The sequence below is a fragment of the Balaenoptera musculus genome, chromosome 6 (assembly GCF_009873245.2).
Source record: "Balaenoptera musculus isolate JJ_BM4_2016_0621 chromosome 6, mBalMus1.pri.v3, whole genome shotgun sequence".
In the NCBI taxonomy this organism is placed as follows: domain Eukaryota; kingdom Metazoa; phylum Chordata; class Mammalia; order Artiodactyla; family Balaenopteridae; genus Balaenoptera; species Balaenoptera musculus.
In genome coordinates this window covers 95,841,515-95,860,387 of record NC_045790.1, presented here as the reverse complement: position 1 = coordinate 95,860,387, position 18,873 = coordinate 95,841,515, and the positions used below count along the sequence as shown (strand labels likewise).

Below are 18,873 nucleotides of genomic sequence, written 5' to 3'. Positions count from 1 at the left end.
TTCATTCATTTGTTCATTCATTCAACAAACATTCAACAAGCCCTTAGCAAACCCTGTGCTCTGTACTAGGAATACAGAGATGAATAGTCTCTAGTCTAGAAGCAATTCGACTGCAACTACAAAAACTTTGTCTTGTAGCTGCTGTCAGTTTCCGGAACTGTCTTCCCATTGGACCTCAAGAAGTACTGCGGGGTCTCTTTGCTATGGTGATGGGCTATAAAGGTTTGATGAACGAAAGAATGAAAGGAATAGGGAAGTGGGAGACCCGGGGAAGTATACAAAGAGGGATCTCTGCCTGGGTGGTATCAAGGAAAACGCCAAAGAAATAAAGCAACATCTCTATCTGGACGAAGAATGAGTTAAAAGAGGACATTTATTAAGTGCTTTCTCCGTGGCTATTACAGTGATACCCTCTTTCCTTGGATTATATAGATTCTCTGGCAGCGCGGTCTTGGGCACATCGATCCTATTCTCTGGAACCTCGTCCACGCACTGTTGCAGTAAGAAAGCAGGGCGGGGCGCGCTCGGCTCGAACCCAGGAGACTTCAGGCGAGCGGAACGGCGGTTCGGCGGCCGGCGAGGGCGCCCGGAGGGTTTTCGCCGGAACTCCAGCCCTAGCGACGCGCGTCTTGTTGCTAAGGGCGGAGGCGCGGGAGGCTGTGGAGCTTGGAGGCCGCGGATGCCCTCCGGCTCGGCGTCCTCCGTCGGCCTCAGCTTCCAGCCCGACCGGCCGGCCGGAGGGTATGGAGCCCGAGGCGGGAGGAAAAGGCGCAGCTGGCGGGAGGGGAGGTGGGAGCCCTCGCTCTCTCTGAGCCGAAGCCGCTTACCTGGCCGAAGAGGGGAGCGGGTTCCCTTGGCCGGCCTTGCGTTGGGTGGCGTTACATCCAGTCTTGGGTAAATACCCCTCCACCCACTCCCACCCCCGACCCCCATCAAAAATAAGCTTTGGCCATACGCTTAGAGAGGGCGAGGGGCATTTGTGATCTGAACAGCCAGAAAGGAAAAACTGCGCACAGGTTGTCCCCAAAATTTGGGGCAACCTTGGGAGTTCTGACCTAGTACTGATTCCCTGAATGACTTTGGGCAAGACCCTCTTATTCTCTGAGCCTCGGTTTCCCCTATCTGTACCATTAGTGGGTCAAATCAGACCGTTTCCCACTTGCTTCTGGTTTTGTTTCTGTTTGAGCTTTGGTTTAGATTCCTTGGTCTTCCAGAGTGTAGTTTAGATGTGTGCAGAGGGAGATTTGGGGAGAGGGCAGGGGATATGAAATCTTCATTTACATGAACAGTGGACCAGGAGTCCAGCTGAATAAGGTCCAGTACCCCAGCTTCGCCACTGTGTGACCTTTAGCAACTCATGACTCTGAGTCCCAGTTTCTTCATGGAAAATGACAGGTGGATATATTCTGGAATATATCAAGGAATGTTGTACTGGAGAGTTAAAAGAGTGTTCTATGAGTTATGTTTAGAGTGACCACTGAGGGACTTCCCTGGCCATCCAGTGGTTGACTCCGAGCTTCCACTGCAGGAGGCACGGGTTGTATCCCTCGTCTGGGAACTAAGATCCCGCATGCGGCGCAGTGCGGCCAAAAAAAAAAAAATAGTGACCACTGAGTATCTCAAAGCCTTTGAAAAGCAGATTGGGGCAGAAATGGGTCCTGGGATTCAGATTTAGAGATTTAGGCCTGATTCCACCTTGGAACCAACAAGGATGTTGAGAGCCATATTGAGTTGCAGGGTTTCCCAAGTCCTCTGTAGCCTTTCCAGGCCTGATATCTGGGACAGGGCAGGGTAACCGCCTGAAGGATCTGTTGTTGGAGAGTTGCAAAGGGCTTCATGTTGTTGGGTCCTTAAAAAGCTTCTTGCCAAGCAGACTCTCCCACCTTAGTATTTCATTCATTCATTCATTCAAGAGATATTTGCCTTGCATCTGTTTTCCCAGGCTATGTTTAAAGTGCAAATACAAAAATGAACAAGACATTATCCCTCCTGTCAAGTATAGTGCATGTTCACAATATAAACCATGGCAGGTAACTGAACAGTATTTCCATTTCTTAGTCTACTCATAATAAATTACAACATGGACATTATTCAAGTACATATATTTTGTTCTCAAGACTTTAAATTGCCTTGCTATATAATATCTAACATAATGATCTCTTAGCCTTAGAGTGATCAGTCACTCTGGTCAGGAGACATCATTGGCTTCAGTTTAATATCCTCCAGACTCATTTCCACTTGCATATGTTCTCTGTGTATATTTGTAATGTAAGCTTAATATATGTGTATTAAGAGTAGAATTAATGAGAGTGAAATTGCTGCTTTCAGCATTGCTATCACTGTTAATCTAGTAATCATGCTAGTAGTCGTCATTTGTTACTAACAGTTTGCCAGGTTGAACCAAGAGTTTAAAATGCACTAGCTTTTGCAGAGATGCAGTATAGTACGCTGGTAGGGAGCAAAGCCTCTGGAGTCTGAATGCCTGGATTCAGGTTTCAGCTCCGGCACTTACTTGCAACTTATTTGTAAACTTGGGCAAGTTACCTAACATCTCTGTGCCTGACTTTTCTCATCTGCAGAATGAGGATAGTAACAACACGTATCTCAGAGGCTTGTGGAATAGATTAAATGAGTTAAATATAAAGCGCTTAAACGGGCCTTGGCACATTTTAAGCTCTATTTTTAATCTTCACAGAAGCCCAATGATAGTTATTACCCATTTTACACATAGGAAACTGAGACTTAGAGAGGCTCAGCAACTTGCCCTAGGCCGCAGTAGAACTGTAATTCAAACCTAGGCCTCATTTCAAGGCTAATGCACCTAATTCAATATTATTCTGACTACTTTATGCTGCTCTTAATTATTAGAATAAGCCATGCTATCAATCAATAATTAGAATTTATTTGAATTCTTAAAATAGAGTTGTTGGGACTTCCCTGGTGGTCCAGTAATTAAGACAACCTGCTTCCAACACAGGGGGTGTGGGTTCGATCCCTGGTTGGGGAACTAAGATCCCACATGCCTCGGGGCCAAAAAACCAAAACATAAAAACAGAAGTAATATTGTAACAAATTCAATAAAGACTTAAAAAAAAAATGGTCCACATCAAAATAGAGTTGTTAAAATGCAATAAAACTATGTTTCTTCTTTGTGGATATTGATAATGGAAATTCTGGGCCAGAAATCAGGAGCTCTACCTAGTTAGAATTTTGAGCAAATGATGTTTCTGCCCACTTTCTCCAGATCTTTAAATAAAGAGTTTATATGTGATGATTTTGAAAAGCACTTCCATCTCAAATTCTATGATTCATACTTAATAAAGTATTATTTTAAACAGGAGAAATTGCCTTTCTCACAAAAACAGAAAGCCCTGAAGTATGCAGTCACCTCTGAAGATTTTTGATGAACAGAAGTACTATGAGTAAAATAAAAATATTTAATGATGAATTTAAATACATCCTATTTTGCATATTTTAAAAATAGTTGTATAATTAACATTATGGTATAGTTTCCCTAATTATTGGAAATGTGCAATTATGAAATCTTGGAATTTTGCAAAATAGCTCTTCCTTTGTGAGGGAAAACTACACTTAATCTCTTTAATTAACAATCTCTTATTTACCTTGTAAATCTCCTTTCAGTGCAAACATATGCTTAGAGAAGAGATTAATTTAAGTGTCTTTTCACTAATTACAGAGATTAGGAAGTGGCTGCCTGAACTATTTTCCAAAGGATAAACTTTACAAAAGTATTGAATACGGCAGCTCACCGAGAAGATCCTACTGGTTTGGGGGTAAGTAATTCTAAAGGTTTTCTTTTCCTTAGACTGTCCCATGAATACACTTCAGATGGGAAGTATGGCTCTCAGAAGATACCAGCTAAGAATCCAATCAGTTTTAAGCAGAGCCAGTCCATTTATAGCATATGCAGTTTCCAGTGACCTAGATCTATGGATGGCATCTGTCCTTAGTTTGATGACAGTGTTGAAAAATGGGTTAGGTTGGCAGATAGGAAGCCCTGCAAGCTCTGTCTAACTACAAACAATACAACATTCCAAGCTTTTTGAAAACTATCCTGAAATTTTTCCTGTGGGCATATTTGTGTTACCTGAAAAACTGGATTCCCCTCTTGGTGGGTGTCAAGCCAAAAGACACAACCAAGCCAAAGAGCTTGGAGAGAAGGAAGGATTTAGTACTTGCAGCAAGCAAGGAGAACACCAGGGATATTTCCCAAAACAGTGTCTCTCCGGAACAGCAAAATTGGGGAAGTTTTATGATAAGGGTACATGCATATTTATGAAAGGGCTCAGGTGGTTTATGCATATTCATGAGGGGCTTGAACAGAGGAGAATTGAGCATAGAAATGGGGCAAAGGCTGACAGAGTTTCAGCTCTAGTTGATTGAAGTCATCAGGGTCAGCAAGGGTCAGCACCATCATTCCTTAAGTTCCAGTTAGTCTTGGGGTTGAGTGCTTGAGGGGGTTTTGGATCCTGCAAAATAGCTCAAGAATGTGCCTCAGGCTAACCTTTACCTTCAAAACAGAACTGGGAGTCTTTACAACTGATTTATTATCTCCCTGACCTGGTCAAGAGTGAGCCTTGTGGCCAGGCTTAGATCACAAAATGGCTTAGACCTAAAATGGCTTCTCTTATGTCAAAGAAGTTATGTCTGGTTCCGTTCCTTTGGGGATCCTCTGCCCTGTCTGCCAACACTTGTGCTTGTTATAGAGAATCCTACAATGTCTGAACTAGAAGAGACTTTAGGTTCGCTATTTCACAACAAATGTGTTTGTCACACTGTGCAAGCCACTTGAAGTACAGAGAAGAATATTAGAATCCTTCCTCTTATGGAGCATATAGTCTACTAAAAATCATTTAATCTGGTATCCTCATTTATGGATGAGGAGGCTGAGGCACAGAGGGGAGGATAGAGGAGCTCAACGACACACAGTGAGATGAGGCAGGGCTGGGGCTAGAGCCCAGGGCTCTTGATGCCACTCACAGTGTTCTTTCCACTGCATTTGCTTCTATACTGGTGTCGACTTAAAAAATATTTACAACCTAAAAGTTGAGAGTTATATTTTATTCGGCAGGAATTTTTAGGACTTCAACCCGGGAGGCAGCATCTCAAGTAGCCCTGAGAGAACTTCTCCGAGGAGTCGAGGGGGGAGCTAGGATATATAGGAGTTTTGCAACAAAGGGCAGGTAGTCGGGAACATCAAAAGATTACTGTCAATTAAAGAAAACCATATATGTCAAGTTAAGGAATTTAGGGCTTTTCTAGGTATGGGAAGATGCAAGAGTCTGGGCTCACTGAAATCACTCTTTTTCTGGAAGATTTATTTATTATTTATTTATGTATTTTATTTATTTTTGGCTGCGTCGGGTCTTAGTTGCGGCATGCGGGATCTTTCGTTGCGGCGCGCCAGCTTTTCATTGTGGTGCGCCTGATCTCGGAGAGGCAGCAGTGAGTGGTGGTGTGAAGCGAGATCTTAATTCCCTGCCCAGGAACTGAACCTCGGTAGCCTGGATGAAAACCAGGAATCCTAGCCACCACAGCCCCTGGCTCTTGCCCCCAGTGAAAAATGCATTTCTCACGGAGGCAAAACTGTAAAAACAGGTACAAAGTTTATCGTTAGAGACATAGCACAGCAACATGTGGGAGAGCACACAGAGAAAGTTTGTTAAGATAGAAGCAAGGCAGAGATGCACACCCGGAGAGAAAGGGTGTGGGCGTCCTCCCTAATGAGGAGGAGCGCAGTAAAGAGGTGGTTAGGTCATTTATATAGGGCAGTTCTTCCGGTCTTTGTTTACCTTTGGCCAATTATCTGGTTTCTTTTTCCACACCTGACCTGCCTTAGGAGTCTCTACAACATGTGTGCGCAACGTTTTTCCAAGATGGATTACGGCCCAGAGGCCTATGGGACAGCCTTAGCATCACATATTACATCACATATTATGGAGTGGTGCCCCCTCTTTTTTTTTTTGGTCTTCATTGCTGTGTTCAGGCTTTCTCTAGTTGCGGCGAGCGGGGGCTACTCTTCGTTGTGGTGCGCGGGCTTCTCATTGTGGTGGCTTCTCTTGTTGCGGAACATGGGCTCTAGGTGTGCGGGCTTCAGTAGTTGTGGCACGCGGGCTCAGTAGTTGTGGCTCGCAGGCTCTAGAGTGCAGACTCAGTAACTGTGGCTCACGGGCTTAGTTGCTCCGTGGCATGTGGGATCTTCCCGGATCAGGGCTTAAACCCGTGTCCCCTGCATTGGCAGGCGGATTCTTAACCACTGTGCCACCAGGGAAGCCCCCCCCACCTTTTGACCCCCGAGGAGCCTTTCTGTGCATGTGCAATGTTTTCCATGCCCTAAGGATGTATGATCTCTTGATCTTTTAGCAGGGTTTAATCCTACTCTGTCCCTGCCATAAAAACGTCCAATGTCCGGTTATTTACCCTATTTCTGTTGCTGGTTTTTATATTGAGGTGCAGATCTCGAAATATAGACAGGAGTCCGGTCATAAATGTGTAGTCCGGAGCCCGTTTGTCTCTTGCCTCAGGAAATGTAAATGGGGCTGGTAATGAATGTCCGGCCTGGAGCCCATCTTCTTCTCACCCCAGGAAGTGTGAACAGGAGGCCAGTTGTAAATGTCTAGCCTGGAGCCCATCTATCTCCTGCCTCATGCGGTCTTGTCACTAGTTGTGGCATGCGGGTTTTCTCTTCTTTAGCTGTGGCATGCAGACGCCAGGGCACATGGGCTCTGTAGTTTGGGGCATGCAGGCTCTCTAGTTGAGGCACAAGAGCTCAGTAGTTGTGGCACGTGGGCTTAGTTGCCCCACCGCATGTGAGGTTCCCCGACCAGGACCCATGTCCCCTGCATTGTAAGGTGGATTCTTTACCACTGGACCACTAGGGCAGTCCCTGAAATCACTCCTTTGATATGCAGGATACTGGGGCCAGTATCCTGTGTTTTCATATCCTGAGTTTCCTCTGGGCTTACCAGCTCACCATAGGCTGTGGCTGCAATCGCTGATGACTGTGACATCCTTTGTTTACTGATGTGGCAGGAAATATTCCATTTCTCACTGGTTACCTATTCCTGTCAGGAGGTCAATTCTGGCAACTTTCAAATGTAGGCTGAAATTCTTCTGGAAAACTGTGGTGGGTTTTTTGTTGTTTTTTGTTTTAATTGTTTTTTTTTAATCTATTTTATTGAAGTATAGTTGATTTACAATGTTGTGTTAATTTCTGCTATACAGTAAAGTGATTCAGTTATACATATATATACATTCTTTTTCATATTCTTTTCCATTATGGTTTATCACAGGATATTGAATATAGTTCCCTGTGCTATACAGTAGGACCATGCTGTTTATCCATTCTATATATTATAGTTTGCATCTGCTAATCCCAAATTTCCAATCCAGCCCTCCCACACACACACACACACACCCTGCCCCCGCTCCTTGGCAACTGCAAGTCTGTTCTGTATGTCTGTGAGTCTGTTTCGTAGATAAGTTCATTTGTGTCATATTTTAGATTCCACGTATAAGTGATATCATGTGGTATCACTTTCTCTTTCTGACTTACTTCACTTAGTATGATAATCTCTAGTTGCATCCATGTTGCTGCTAATGGCATTATTTCATTCTTTTTTATGGCTGAGTAGTATTCCATTATATATATGTACCACATCTTCTTTATCCATTCATCCATTGATAGACATTTAAGTTGTTTCCATGTCCTGGCTATTGTAAACAGTGCTGCTATGAACATTGGGGTGCATGTATATTTTTGAATTATAGTTTTCTCCGGATATATGCCCAGGAGTGAGGTTGCAGGATCATATGGCAACTCTATTTTTAGTTTTTTGAGGAACCTCCATACTGTGGAAAGCTGTGGTTTTTAAAGGGAATGATATGAGACTTCCCTGGTGGTCCAGTGGTTAAGACTTCGAGCTTCCACTGCAGGGGGCCCAGGTTCAATCCCTAGTCGGGGAACTAAGATCCTACATGCCATGCAGCCAAAAAAAAAAAAGGTAATGATGTGATGGAGAATACTTGGTGAGTTTTAGCTGCTGTTTCTCCCTGTAGACTGTTCTTCCTAGAATTAGGTAGGCTGGTCATGCCCATAAGAGACTCATCTCCTAGAATTTCTTTAAGCAGAGCCCCAGAAGAGATGGGGACTGGGTTCTCCCACCTCCACCCTCTGGCATCTCAGGGGACAGCTAGTTGCAGAGGAACATTACCCAGCGTAGCTGAGATTAGGTCCTAGTCACGTACCTTCAGTCCTAGCAGATGACCACACTGGCCGCATCTTCTGGTCTCTTTTTTTTCTCTGTTCCACCAGCAACCAGTATAGGACCTGCACAGATTAGGTGCTTAGGGGGTGTTTCCTGAATGAGTGTATGCATGAGTATCTCTCTTTCTCTTTAGTTCTCGCCTTGTTAGTTGTTGGGGGTGATGCAAGTAAATCTAGAAAACATTTAATAATTCTTTTTATTTGAATATAGTGTATCATCCATTATTGACATTATTTAATTTCTAGGCCAGTGGTTCTCAAATTTTTTGGCCTCAGGACTTCCTTGAACTCTTAAAAATTACTGGGGACCTCAAACAGCCTTTGTTTATATAACTTGTAGATTGGATTCTACTCTGCCACCTCCTTTTGACATTAAAACTGAGGTATTTTTAAAATATTTACATATCAACTCATTAAAAACAAATAAAACTATTGCATGTAAACAACAATTTTACGAAAAATAAACATACTTTTGAAAACACAAAAAATTTTGGTTGGAAGAGAGGGGTATTGTTTACATTTTTGCAAATCTCTTTACTGTTTGGCTTAAACAGAAGACAGTTGGGGTCTCATATCTGCTTCTGCATTCAATCTATTGCAGTATGTTGTTTGGGTTGTAGTATAAGAAGAAAATCAGGCCTCACAGAGAGACATAGTTGGAAAAAGGAGGATCTCATAGACTCCCTGAAAGGTCTCAGGAATCCCCAGCAGTCCTGAGATCACACTTTGAGAACTGCTGGTCAGGTCATTAGCTGTATTGTCTCATTTAGTGTCACTGTCTCCCACATCTCATTCTTACTACAGAATAACCTCATGACCCTGGCACACTGATTTAGAGAAGTGTCACAGCGAAATTATTTAATAGCAATCCGGCAAGCTAGGAAGGTTATATAGCCTTTTAGAATAACTAAGGCTCTTTTTCAAGAAGCTTTATTACTGGTGTAAATTATTCTCTTTCTCTCTTTTTTTTTTTGGCCACACCTTGTGGCTTACAGGATCTCAGTTCCCTGACCAGGGAATGAACCCGGGACACAGAAGTGAAAGCCCAAATCCTAACCACTAGGCCACCAGGGAACCCCCTCATTATTTTCAAATACACACTCTTAGTATTTATTTTATTATGGCAGAATATATTTACATAACATACAATTTATTATTATTTATTATTATTATTTAGTACATAGACAACATTATGCAACCGTCACCACTGTCTAGTTCCAGAACATTTTCATTGCCCCAAAGGCAACTTTGTACCTATTAAGTTGCCACTCTCCATTCCCCCATCCCTTGGCAACCACTAATCTACTTTCTGTCTCTATAGATTTGCTGATTATGGGTATTTCATATAGATGGATTCGTACAATATGTGGCCTTTTGTGACTGGCTTCTTTTGCTTAGTATTATGTATTCAAGGTTCATCATGTTATACTATGTATCAGTACCTCATTCCTTTTTTTTTTTTTTCTCTGCTGGGCCACGCAGCTTGCAGGATCTTAGTTCCCCTACCAGGGATTGAACCTGGGCCCTTGGCAGTGAAAGCGCAGAGTCCTAACCACTGGACTGCCGGGAATTCCCAGTACTTCATTCCTTTTTATGGCTGAATAATATTCATTGTATGTATAAACCTCATTTTGTTTATTCATTTATCTATTGATGGATATTTGGGTTGTTTTCACCTTTTGGCTATTGTGAACAGTGCTGCTATGAACATACATGTATAAATTTTGGTTTGAACACCTGTTTTCAATTCGTTGGGCTATATCCCCAGGAGTAGAATTGTTGGATCACATAGTAATTCTATGTTTGACTTACTGGGAAACATCTTAATATTTTCAAAATTAGTTTTGTTTTTGCTTTTGTTTATCTGCTAACGCTGTAGTGGAGGATGCATTCCCAGGGCCATAAGAGTGAGGCAGGAAAAGGAGGAAAGCAAATACCTACAGTTTGTCTTTTTCAAAAAAAGGATTTTTACATAACCATACTACCTACGATTATTGTGCCTAACACAGTTAACAGTGTGTATTCTTCTTTTTACTAAACAGGAAACACAACTTCCAGCAGCCACATGGGATGCTACTCAGGTGCCATCTGAAACGAGCTCTTCCCCAGAAGGTCTCATGCAGGTTCTGTGCAGTGATGGGGAAACTGCAGAGCAAACTCAAATACAGCACTTATAAATACAGGTACAGCAGTCCTCCCTTGAGTGGGATCCCAAGTTTTATGCCGCGTTACAATTCTCCACTAAAGAAAGAGAGGGCCCAGAGCCATCGTTGATGACCTTCCCTGAACAGTCAGTTTGGTCTGTTTCCTTTTGAATAAGAAACATCTTAGTAGATAATGTCTGCAGCCACAGAGAGAGGGGCCCTACATCTTTGGGAATCATCTCTAGAGTGAGCGAAGACTCTGGGCTTCTTCCTTTATCAGATTCCAGTCATTCACTCATTCTGAGCACTTACAGAGTTAATAATACCATTTCTGGTGATGTCAGCGTGTCTCCTTTCTCTACTCCTTTTCTATCTTTCTCCTCAGCCTGGATTCCTACCATAGCCCACACTCTTTTTCCCCTTGCTCCACTGTGCACCCTATGCCATTGGGCCCCTCATTTTCCATCCTCTCTTTAGCAGGCCCGATGGATTTAGAGACGAGAGAATTCAAACTAAAGCTTTTCAAGAGTATAGCCCAGCTCACGTGGATACCGTCTCTGTTGTTGCTGCTCTGAACTCAGACCTCTGTGTCTCCGGAGGAAAAGATAAGGTGGGGTGTGCAGTGCTTCCCAGGGAACCAGCTTATTGCAGAGAAGGGAAGGGAAGGGAACCCTGCATTTCTGGCAGCAACGTTGAGTAGTGTTAAAAATATGGGCTTTAGAGTTAGAAAGACTGGGTTTATATTCCTGCTCTGCAACTTCGTATTACTTTGGGCAAGTCTTTTAATTTTCTTGAGCTTCAGTCTCCTTATCTATTAAATGGGGATAGTAATGCCAACTGCACAGGACCGTTGTGAGGACTGAATGGTAAGACGCTTGGTACTCTGCCAGACCACCCACATGATTTTTATAAATGACAAGTATCATTATTCCAGCCTGTCCATTTGTAACCTACCTGCAGACACAGGAGTTATTTATCAGCAAAAGGAAACTGCTAGTCTCTTTTATGCCTCTCTTTTGCCAAAATGTCTACATTGGTGTGCATTGTGATTCCTCCCATTGTCACTTTAAATCTCTTTGCTTTCTCTCCCTCGTATTTGGATCTACTGTAGCACTCAGACCTAGGCTCTTGCTGGCAAAAATGTTGATTATTTTGTAATAAATAATGCCTCTAATTTTCAGTAGCCATTTAGAATCTTCAAATTCCATTTTCATACTGTATTTCCTTGATTCTAAGATGCACGTCTGTACATTTTAACACCTCTGAAATCAGGATGCATCTAAAAATTGATGATATCACCATTTAATTGGCAGCATTTTGTCTTAACATCTATATCATCTTAGACATGAAATTTTATTTATATGATCCTCACCTGTGAGAGGTAGCTAGAGGAAGGATTATCCTCTGTTTTGCAGATTAAGAAACTGGGATTTAATTAGATCAAGTGCTAACACACTCCTTATTCCCTAGCAATGAACTACAGAGACTGGGCCAGAGAATGCTCTGAAATCCTGTTTAGGGGGAGAAATACAATAAAATAGTAAAGTATATACCTGGAAAAAAGGATGGAAAGAAAATTTTAACAATGATTCTCTCTGGCAGATGGGATTATGGATGAGATTTTTTGAAATTAAAAAAAAAAAGTATGATCTGTTTCACAACAATGTGAATATACTTTTAACACTACTGAACTGTACACCTAAAAATGATTAAGATGGTAAATTTGAAAAAAAAATAGTATGATACAGTTTTAGGGAAAAAAATCTAATCCCACGTAGATTTTCCTTCAGGATCTACAACCAGAAGATCCTCAACCTAAATCAGTTCCCCCAGGGGAGTGTTATCCCAAACCCATCAGTAAGGTTCAGAGGAGTGGCCCAGTGGCTTGGGGAGAGACAGAACTCAAAGTAGGGGGGCATAAAGACCGAACAACAATAAAACATTGACAGACAGGGAGAAATTAGGTAGAGAATGAGGTAAAGGCTTGTTGTTTCAGTTAAACTAAAATTCAGTTCAACTAAAATATTCTAATGACTCTCTGCAGACAGTTGTGGCCTATAACTGGAGAACTGGAAATGTGGTGAAAAGGTTGAAAGGACATGAGCATGAAATCACAAAGGTAATTGTCATATGATTATTATCATGGAGGGAATTTGGAATTGAATAAAGGAATGTCTAATAGCTCTAGGTAGTAAGAGTGATTGAATATTCAGTGTTAAGGAAAAATGCTGGGGCTTCATCTGATGGTGTGAAGCCCTACTCCAGGAAAAGCAGCGCAAACCATTCACTTAGCTATTGTTACAGGTATAGGAGACACAATTTTTGTTTCATTATTAAGCCCTTCATAGCCCAAGTGAGAAATAGAGAAAGCTGAGATTAACTCTCTCTGACATATCCTACCCTAACAGGGTCTTGTATTGAAGGCTTACTGAGTGTTTACTATAGCTAGGGAAATGACAAACTCTCCATGCTCAGGAACCTTTTAGTCTAGTTGGGGAAATTTTTAAAAAGCCAACAACAGTTAAATAAAAATTAATTTGTTAAAGAGCATTACAGGGTAGACTGAGCTTCCAGAGAAAATGATAATGTCAATTTATATAACTCGCCTCTGTGAAGCCCACCTAAACGAACTAAAAACTCAGATGCAAACTGCATCATAATGAAACTAGGCATCAGCGACAATCACATAGCACAGAATATACTTACCTACCAGGTACAGTGCATTTGGAACCAGCCTGAGAAAGAACTCCAGGCTCTAGCACTCTTATCTCCAGCTCTTTTTCCCATTTTCAAGTCCAATGAAACAAACACACTGGAGCTTTTTTGTCTTGAGCAGATAGCTTGTATTCACAAATCAGGCCAGTTCTTCAGTGCCTCTCGCGACAAGACGGTCATGATGTGGGACTTGCAAGGCTCCTCACAACCAAGGCAGCAGTTCTCCGGCCACACCATGGTGGTCACTGGATTGGCTGTGAGTCCAGGTAAGGTAAAGCTGATCTCTTCCCAACACCGTTGTACTTTCTGAAAAGCCCTGTTCCAGGCCTATCTCATGGACCATCTTCTTGCCACTGTTTCCAAAGACACATCACAGCTGTGCACTGGGTCTCGTGACAACACCCTGCTTCTGTGGGACGTGGGGACCGGACAGTGTGCGGAGAGAGCGTCAGTCTCCAGGAACCTGGTACGAACTCAAACTTGGTACAGAGCAGGGCAGCAGGAGGGAGCATGGGGTGAGGAAGGGCCTGGGAAAGAGATCAGGAGACGCATGACCAGGCATTAGAGGCTTGGGTCCTAATTACTGCTCACCCCCCAACTCTCTGTCAGACCCCGGCCTCTCAGGGTTATCGGATTAGATGATCTCTTAAGTTCTTCTACCCCAGAGAACAACTCCACTAGTTTATATTGGAGTTTTAAATGGTGTCCTCACTTATTCCTTCAAAACATAGTTATTCCATATCTTCTGTAGGCCAGATACTGTGCCAGAAGCAGGGTTAGTGACCCAGGGCACAGTCCCTGGGCTCCAGGAGCTCACAGTTTATGCTTATTGTGTGTTCTGTATATGTAACAGTATGCAGAGAAATAAGCATGACCTTTTGCTGTATGTGTAATTTGCTCTGCTTATGAAGACCAGTGTTTTCTGGTAGCAAACTGGTATATCAACTCCACAGCCTTTGGGGTCAGTCATACCTGGATTCAAATCACGGATTCCTTACTTTTTAGGTGTGCTACCCCAAGAAACTTACTTAGAGTTTCAGTGTCTTCATTTATACAATGGGGAGAATTATATCACCTGACATGGTAATGTCCTTTAGTGGTTGTCAAATGTCAGTCATAGTCATCCTTTCCAGTTTTGAAGACAACTGCCCACGGAAACATGTGCTTGCCCTGTGCCCCTCCATATTTGTGCAGGTTTCTGGAAGAAAAGAAAATCGTGTTACCCTGGGTTGTTCGGAAAACTGCTTCATGTCTGTCCAGCAGGGGCTGCAGGGATAAAGCAAAACAAGAACACTCTTCCTGAACCCTATGAGGCCTCGAGCTAGGGTTTCATTGGTCCCACTTTAGAACAGTGGCTGCTCTCCTTAGGTGCCACCCAGCCAGCGGTGTTTGGGTTTCAGGCACTCTAAGAGTGCCTGCATGCACTTTTGGGCTCACAACTGGCCCAGCTGCTTCCATTGCTGCTGATAACCTAGGAACTGTAGGTCGAGCATGACTGGTGGGAATCTGCAAAACATAAAATCCCTCTAAGTCAGATGTGCTAGGTTCGGCATCTTTGAGAAGTGCTGGCAGAGATGCTATTTAGCAAAATTTACAGGAATTACAGCAGAGGAATGACATGGTATGGAGAAGTTTTGAAAATTTTGCTTCTTCCAGGTCACTCACCTGTGCTGGGTCCCCAGAGAACCTTATATACTCCAGACCTCTGAAGATAAAACCATCAGGTGGGCTTACTAAGCAGCAAGAAAGTGTTTCTGGTGAAGGTTTGTGGCTCCCATGCTTACATAACTCTGTTCCTACTCTGCTTCTCCACATTGCTTCTCCTTCCACCCCTCTGCCCCTCGCCAGTGCTGGGGTCTCTCTGATCTGGCCCCATGGATCATGTGGATAGAGGTTGAGTGGCAGGAGGTCAGCTTGTTCTGGCCGGTTTCCAAGCAGCTGATTCTGCCAGCGCCCACTGTGGAAACGTGTTCAGAGTAACCTCAGAGTCAGTCACTCACTCGTCCCACCCCTTCAAGTGGCCCTTGCTTGGCTCCATATGTTCTCAATCACTCAGCCCTCAGGTGAAGCCCTCCCTGTGGAGCAGGGTCAGAATCACCATCAGGCAAGTCAGATGAAGTAAATCCTTCTTAGACTAGAAAGCATGACTAGAAACTTTGGATCTCAGAAGAGATTCTACTTAGAAAATGGTAGGAAGGAGATAAAGAGGTAAAAATGAGACAAGAGGCAAAACAAAACAGTCCCAGTAGACCCCATGGCTCAGGTTGGCCAAGACCTGTAAATCTTTTGTATCTGATTCTGGAATGATGACTGCTCCTCTCCATCATGATAAGTATCTTTAAAATTTTTTTTAAAATCACAGACACAGAAATATTCTCTTGTCTGTTGAAAGTAGTATCCCAAAGGACCAAATTAACAAATTAACTTGTACAATTAAGATACTTGGTCTAAATTCCTGTTAATTAGATCTCAAAATAGAAAGAACTCAGATGTCATTCAGTTTGGTTATTTCCTGCCAGCTTTGGAGTCTCTGAGATTGATCTGGTTCACGTTGCTGTTTTTAGGTAAATCACGGCGTTCCATTCTGACTGGCCAAAGCAGCAAAGAGCCAAGACTTTGACGTTAGCAGGCTATGACAGGTGCCTTTCAGCACATTTACTATAAACCCATTCCCTGCTGTAATTTCTTTCAGATTATGGGACAGTCGGGGGCTGCAGGTAGCTCATATATTTCCCGCAAAGCAGCACATCCAGACCTACTGCGAGGTCAGTGAGGATGGACACAAGTGTATCTCCTGCAGCAGCGGCTTTGGAGGGGAAGGCTGTGAAGCCACGGTGAGAGACGGTGCAAGGTCCAGGTGTTTGGTTGCTGATGAGAAATGACTTCCTCTGGCTTCATGCCTGCACGGGGCTACACAGGCAGGCTCTACTAATGTCTCAGGCCTATTCCAAGTGCATACTGTCAGTGATCCTTTGCATTCCAGACACTTCTTTCAAGAAACCACCATTGCCTAAGCTCTCTGCATTGGTCGCAGAAAAGAGGAATGTGATGAGAGTCAAGATAGGAAGGCGTTACATACAGAACCAGCCTATTAATGTCCCTACTCCCAACAGAGCTTAGAAAGGGGAGGGACTGTTTGAAGAACCAAGTGTGTTCCCACTGTACGTGTGGTCACAGTAAAGGAGTTCAAGCACTTCAGGAAGTTTGGAGCTCTAGTGTTGGTTGAGGGCCCACCCCATCCCTAACCCATATACCTTTCCTTGCAGTTAATTTCGGGATAGATTGCCTAGGCTCCTCCAAAGTACCTTGGATTTCTTTCTTTCTTTCTTTCTTTTTTTTTTTCGGTTGCACCACACAGCTTGCAGGATCTTAGTTCCCCAACCAGGGATCAAATCCGTGCCCTCAGCAGTGAAAGCACAGAGTCCTAACCACTAGACCACCAGGGAATTCCCAGTACCTTGTATTTCTAATTGTGAAATATCAGTTAAAAGGCTTATCTATAATCCAAATAGGACAATTACAGTTCCCATTTTATTGGACACTTACTATGTGCAAGGCACCAGGCTGAGCACATTATAGTGCATTATCTCATTTAATCCTTAAAACAACCTTGTGAATTAGGTATTATTATAGTTCCCATTTTACAGATGAGGAAATAGAGGCACGGCAAGTTGAAATCTCTTGTACAAGACCACACTTCTAGTAAATGGTAGGTTGAGGTGTTGAATCCCAGGCTATTGATGTAGTATCTCTTCTCCAAGCTAAGCATTTCCAGCTCTTATAATTGTTCCTTGGATGACATGGTGTCCAGTGATTTCATTATTTTTTGGGCACAATTCCATTTGCTCTTGTCTATGAGCATTATTCTCCAGGTGTGGTCTGATTTGTATCAACAAGAGTGGTCTGGCAGGACTATCATCTCCCTTGTTATAGAATCTAGTCTTCTTATACCAAGATTCAGTGTCTAGGCATTAAATTGGAAGGTCTGCCCCTGTATTTACTTATGAGAAGGTGCTCCTAACTATGGGGCCCCACAGGACTCACAGATGCCAAGAGGCTGATATAAGGCAGCTCTTGAGCTGTCATAGAAGAACCCCATTCTGTCCCATCATGCTACAGGACTTGGAGCTTTCACTAACCATGATGATAATAATGAAGGCAACAACCCTCTGGCACATCCTTAACCTGGGTTGTTTGAGACATAGTTGTTGCTGAAATAGTCACTGCATGGCTGGATGCTTGGGTGTGTGGATGGGATGGATGAAGATAAGGGTGTCTGTGAGGAGGTAAGTGGAGGGAATAGGTGCATCATGAGACGCCGGGGAGAGGATATCAGTGAATGAAGCATGTCTAAAGCTGGGGAAATATGTACGTGTGAGCCAGCCTCTGTCATTACTTTGCAGTTGTGGGACCTAAGGCAGACGCGGAACAGAATCTGTGAGTACGAGGGGCACTTCCAGACTGTAGCATCCTGTGTCTTTCTACCAAGAGCATTAGCCTTGATGCCTGTGATTGCTACCTCATCGCATGACTGCAAGGTGAAGATCTGGAACCAAGACAGTGGAGGTAAGGAGCCTGCTGTTAATGCTTCTCAAAGATACATGAAGTCCTACAGGCTTCCTTAAAACTCTTTCTTCCATTGCTCAGCATATACAAAGCCACCCATGTCCTGCCACTGCCCAGTCCCATAGTGGTTAAGAGATGACACCAAGGGCTTCCCGGGTGGCGCAGTGGTTGAGAGTCTGCCTGTCGATGCAGGGCACACGGGTTCGAGCCCTGGTCCGGGAAGATCCCACATGCCGCGGAGCAACTAAGCCCGTGCGCCACAACTACTAAGCCTGCGCGTCCGGAGCCGTGCTCCGCAAAGAGAGGCCGCGACAGTGAGAGGCCCGCGCACCGCGATGAAGAGTGGCCCCCGCTCGCCACAACTGGAGAAGGCCCTCACACAGAAACGAAGAACCAACACAGCCAAAAATAAATAAATTAATTAAAAAAAAAAAAAAAAAGAATCCGCCTGCCAATGCAGGGGACACAGGTTCAAGCCCTGGTCCGGGAGGATCCCACATGCCGTGAAGCAACTAAGCCCGTGTGCCATAACTACTGAGCCTGTGCTCTAGAGCCCACGAGCCACAACTAGGAGCCCACGCACCGCAACTACTGAAGCCCACGCGCCTAGAGCCCGTGCTCCACAACAAGAGAAGCCACCGCAATGAGAAGCCCGCGCACCACAGCAAAGAGTAGCCCCCACTCGCCGCAACTAGAGAAAGCCCGTGCATAGCAATGAAGACCCAACGCAGCCAAAAACAAATAAAATAAATTTAAAAATATATATATAGAAATAGCTCATAAACAATCACAACAAATAAACTTTAAAAAAAGAGATGACACCAAGAGGCCAGAATCTCTGTCCAATCTCTGCTAGGAGCTGTCACCATGTAACCCGTGGTATCATGTTGTACAGATTCGTTCCTGAGAGCTCAAATGTATTTTGATTCTTTTATTCTTTCTACCTGAAGTTCCTCATCTGGTTTTAACTTGTGATGCTCAAAATGTCTGGAAAAGAGAACAAGAATTGCCGTTTTAAAATTCATTTTCAAGGACTAAAATGAGAGCCTTAGCTCAGAGGGCGTGAAGTGGGGTAAGGATAGTCTCAGAAAGACTCTGCCCTCTCTTGACTCTGCAGCTAAGGTTTGGGATCGCAGGTAGTGACACTTCAAAGCACCAGAG

At 43.5% G+C, this 18,873-nt stretch overlaps 2 protein-coding genes across 6 annotated transcripts in view; both read left to right on the top strand.

The window, feature by feature from the left end:
- The first annotated feature begins 650 nt into the window (after positions 1 to 650).
- The window catches only part of WDR31 (WD repeat domain 31), a 20,394-nt gene continuing 2,171 nt past the window's right edge, over positions 651 to 18,873 (top strand). The window contains exons 1-10 of one of the 5 annotated variants that reach the window (XM_036855150.1): positions 653 to 741; positions 3,698 to 3,794; positions 10,330 to 10,470; positions 10,909 to 11,041; positions 12,476 to 12,550; positions 13,268 to 13,412; positions 13,512 to 13,612; positions 14,803 to 14,870; positions 15,839 to 15,980; positions 17,550 to 17,712. In XM_036855150.1, the coding sequence (XP_036711045.1) occupies positions 10,358 to 10,470; positions 10,909 to 11,041; positions 12,476 to 12,550; positions 13,268 to 13,412; positions 13,512 to 13,612; positions 14,803 to 14,870; positions 15,839 to 15,980; positions 17,550 to 17,712 (940 nt within the window). In that variant the 5' untranslated portion in view covers positions 653 to 741; positions 3,698 to 3,794; positions 10,330 to 10,357. Of the gene's footprint in view, positions 895 to 3,697; positions 3,795 to 10,329; positions 10,471 to 10,908; positions 11,042 to 12,475; positions 12,551 to 13,267; positions 13,413 to 13,511; positions 13,613 to 14,802; positions 14,871 to 15,838; positions 15,981 to 17,549; positions 17,713 to 18,873 lie in introns of those variants that run through there. The other 4 variants (XM_036855149.1, XM_036855148.1, XM_036855147.1 and 1 more) reach the window with 4 other exon arrangements.
- The window catches only part of RNF183 (ring finger protein 183), a 19,986-nt gene continuing 18,745 nt past the window's right edge, over positions 17,633 to 18,873 (top strand). The window contains exon 1 of the mRNA XM_036855154.1: positions 17,633 to 17,712. The gene's annotated coding sequence lies outside the window, so the exon portion shown is untranslated. The remainder of the gene's footprint in view (positions 17,713 to 18,873) is intronic.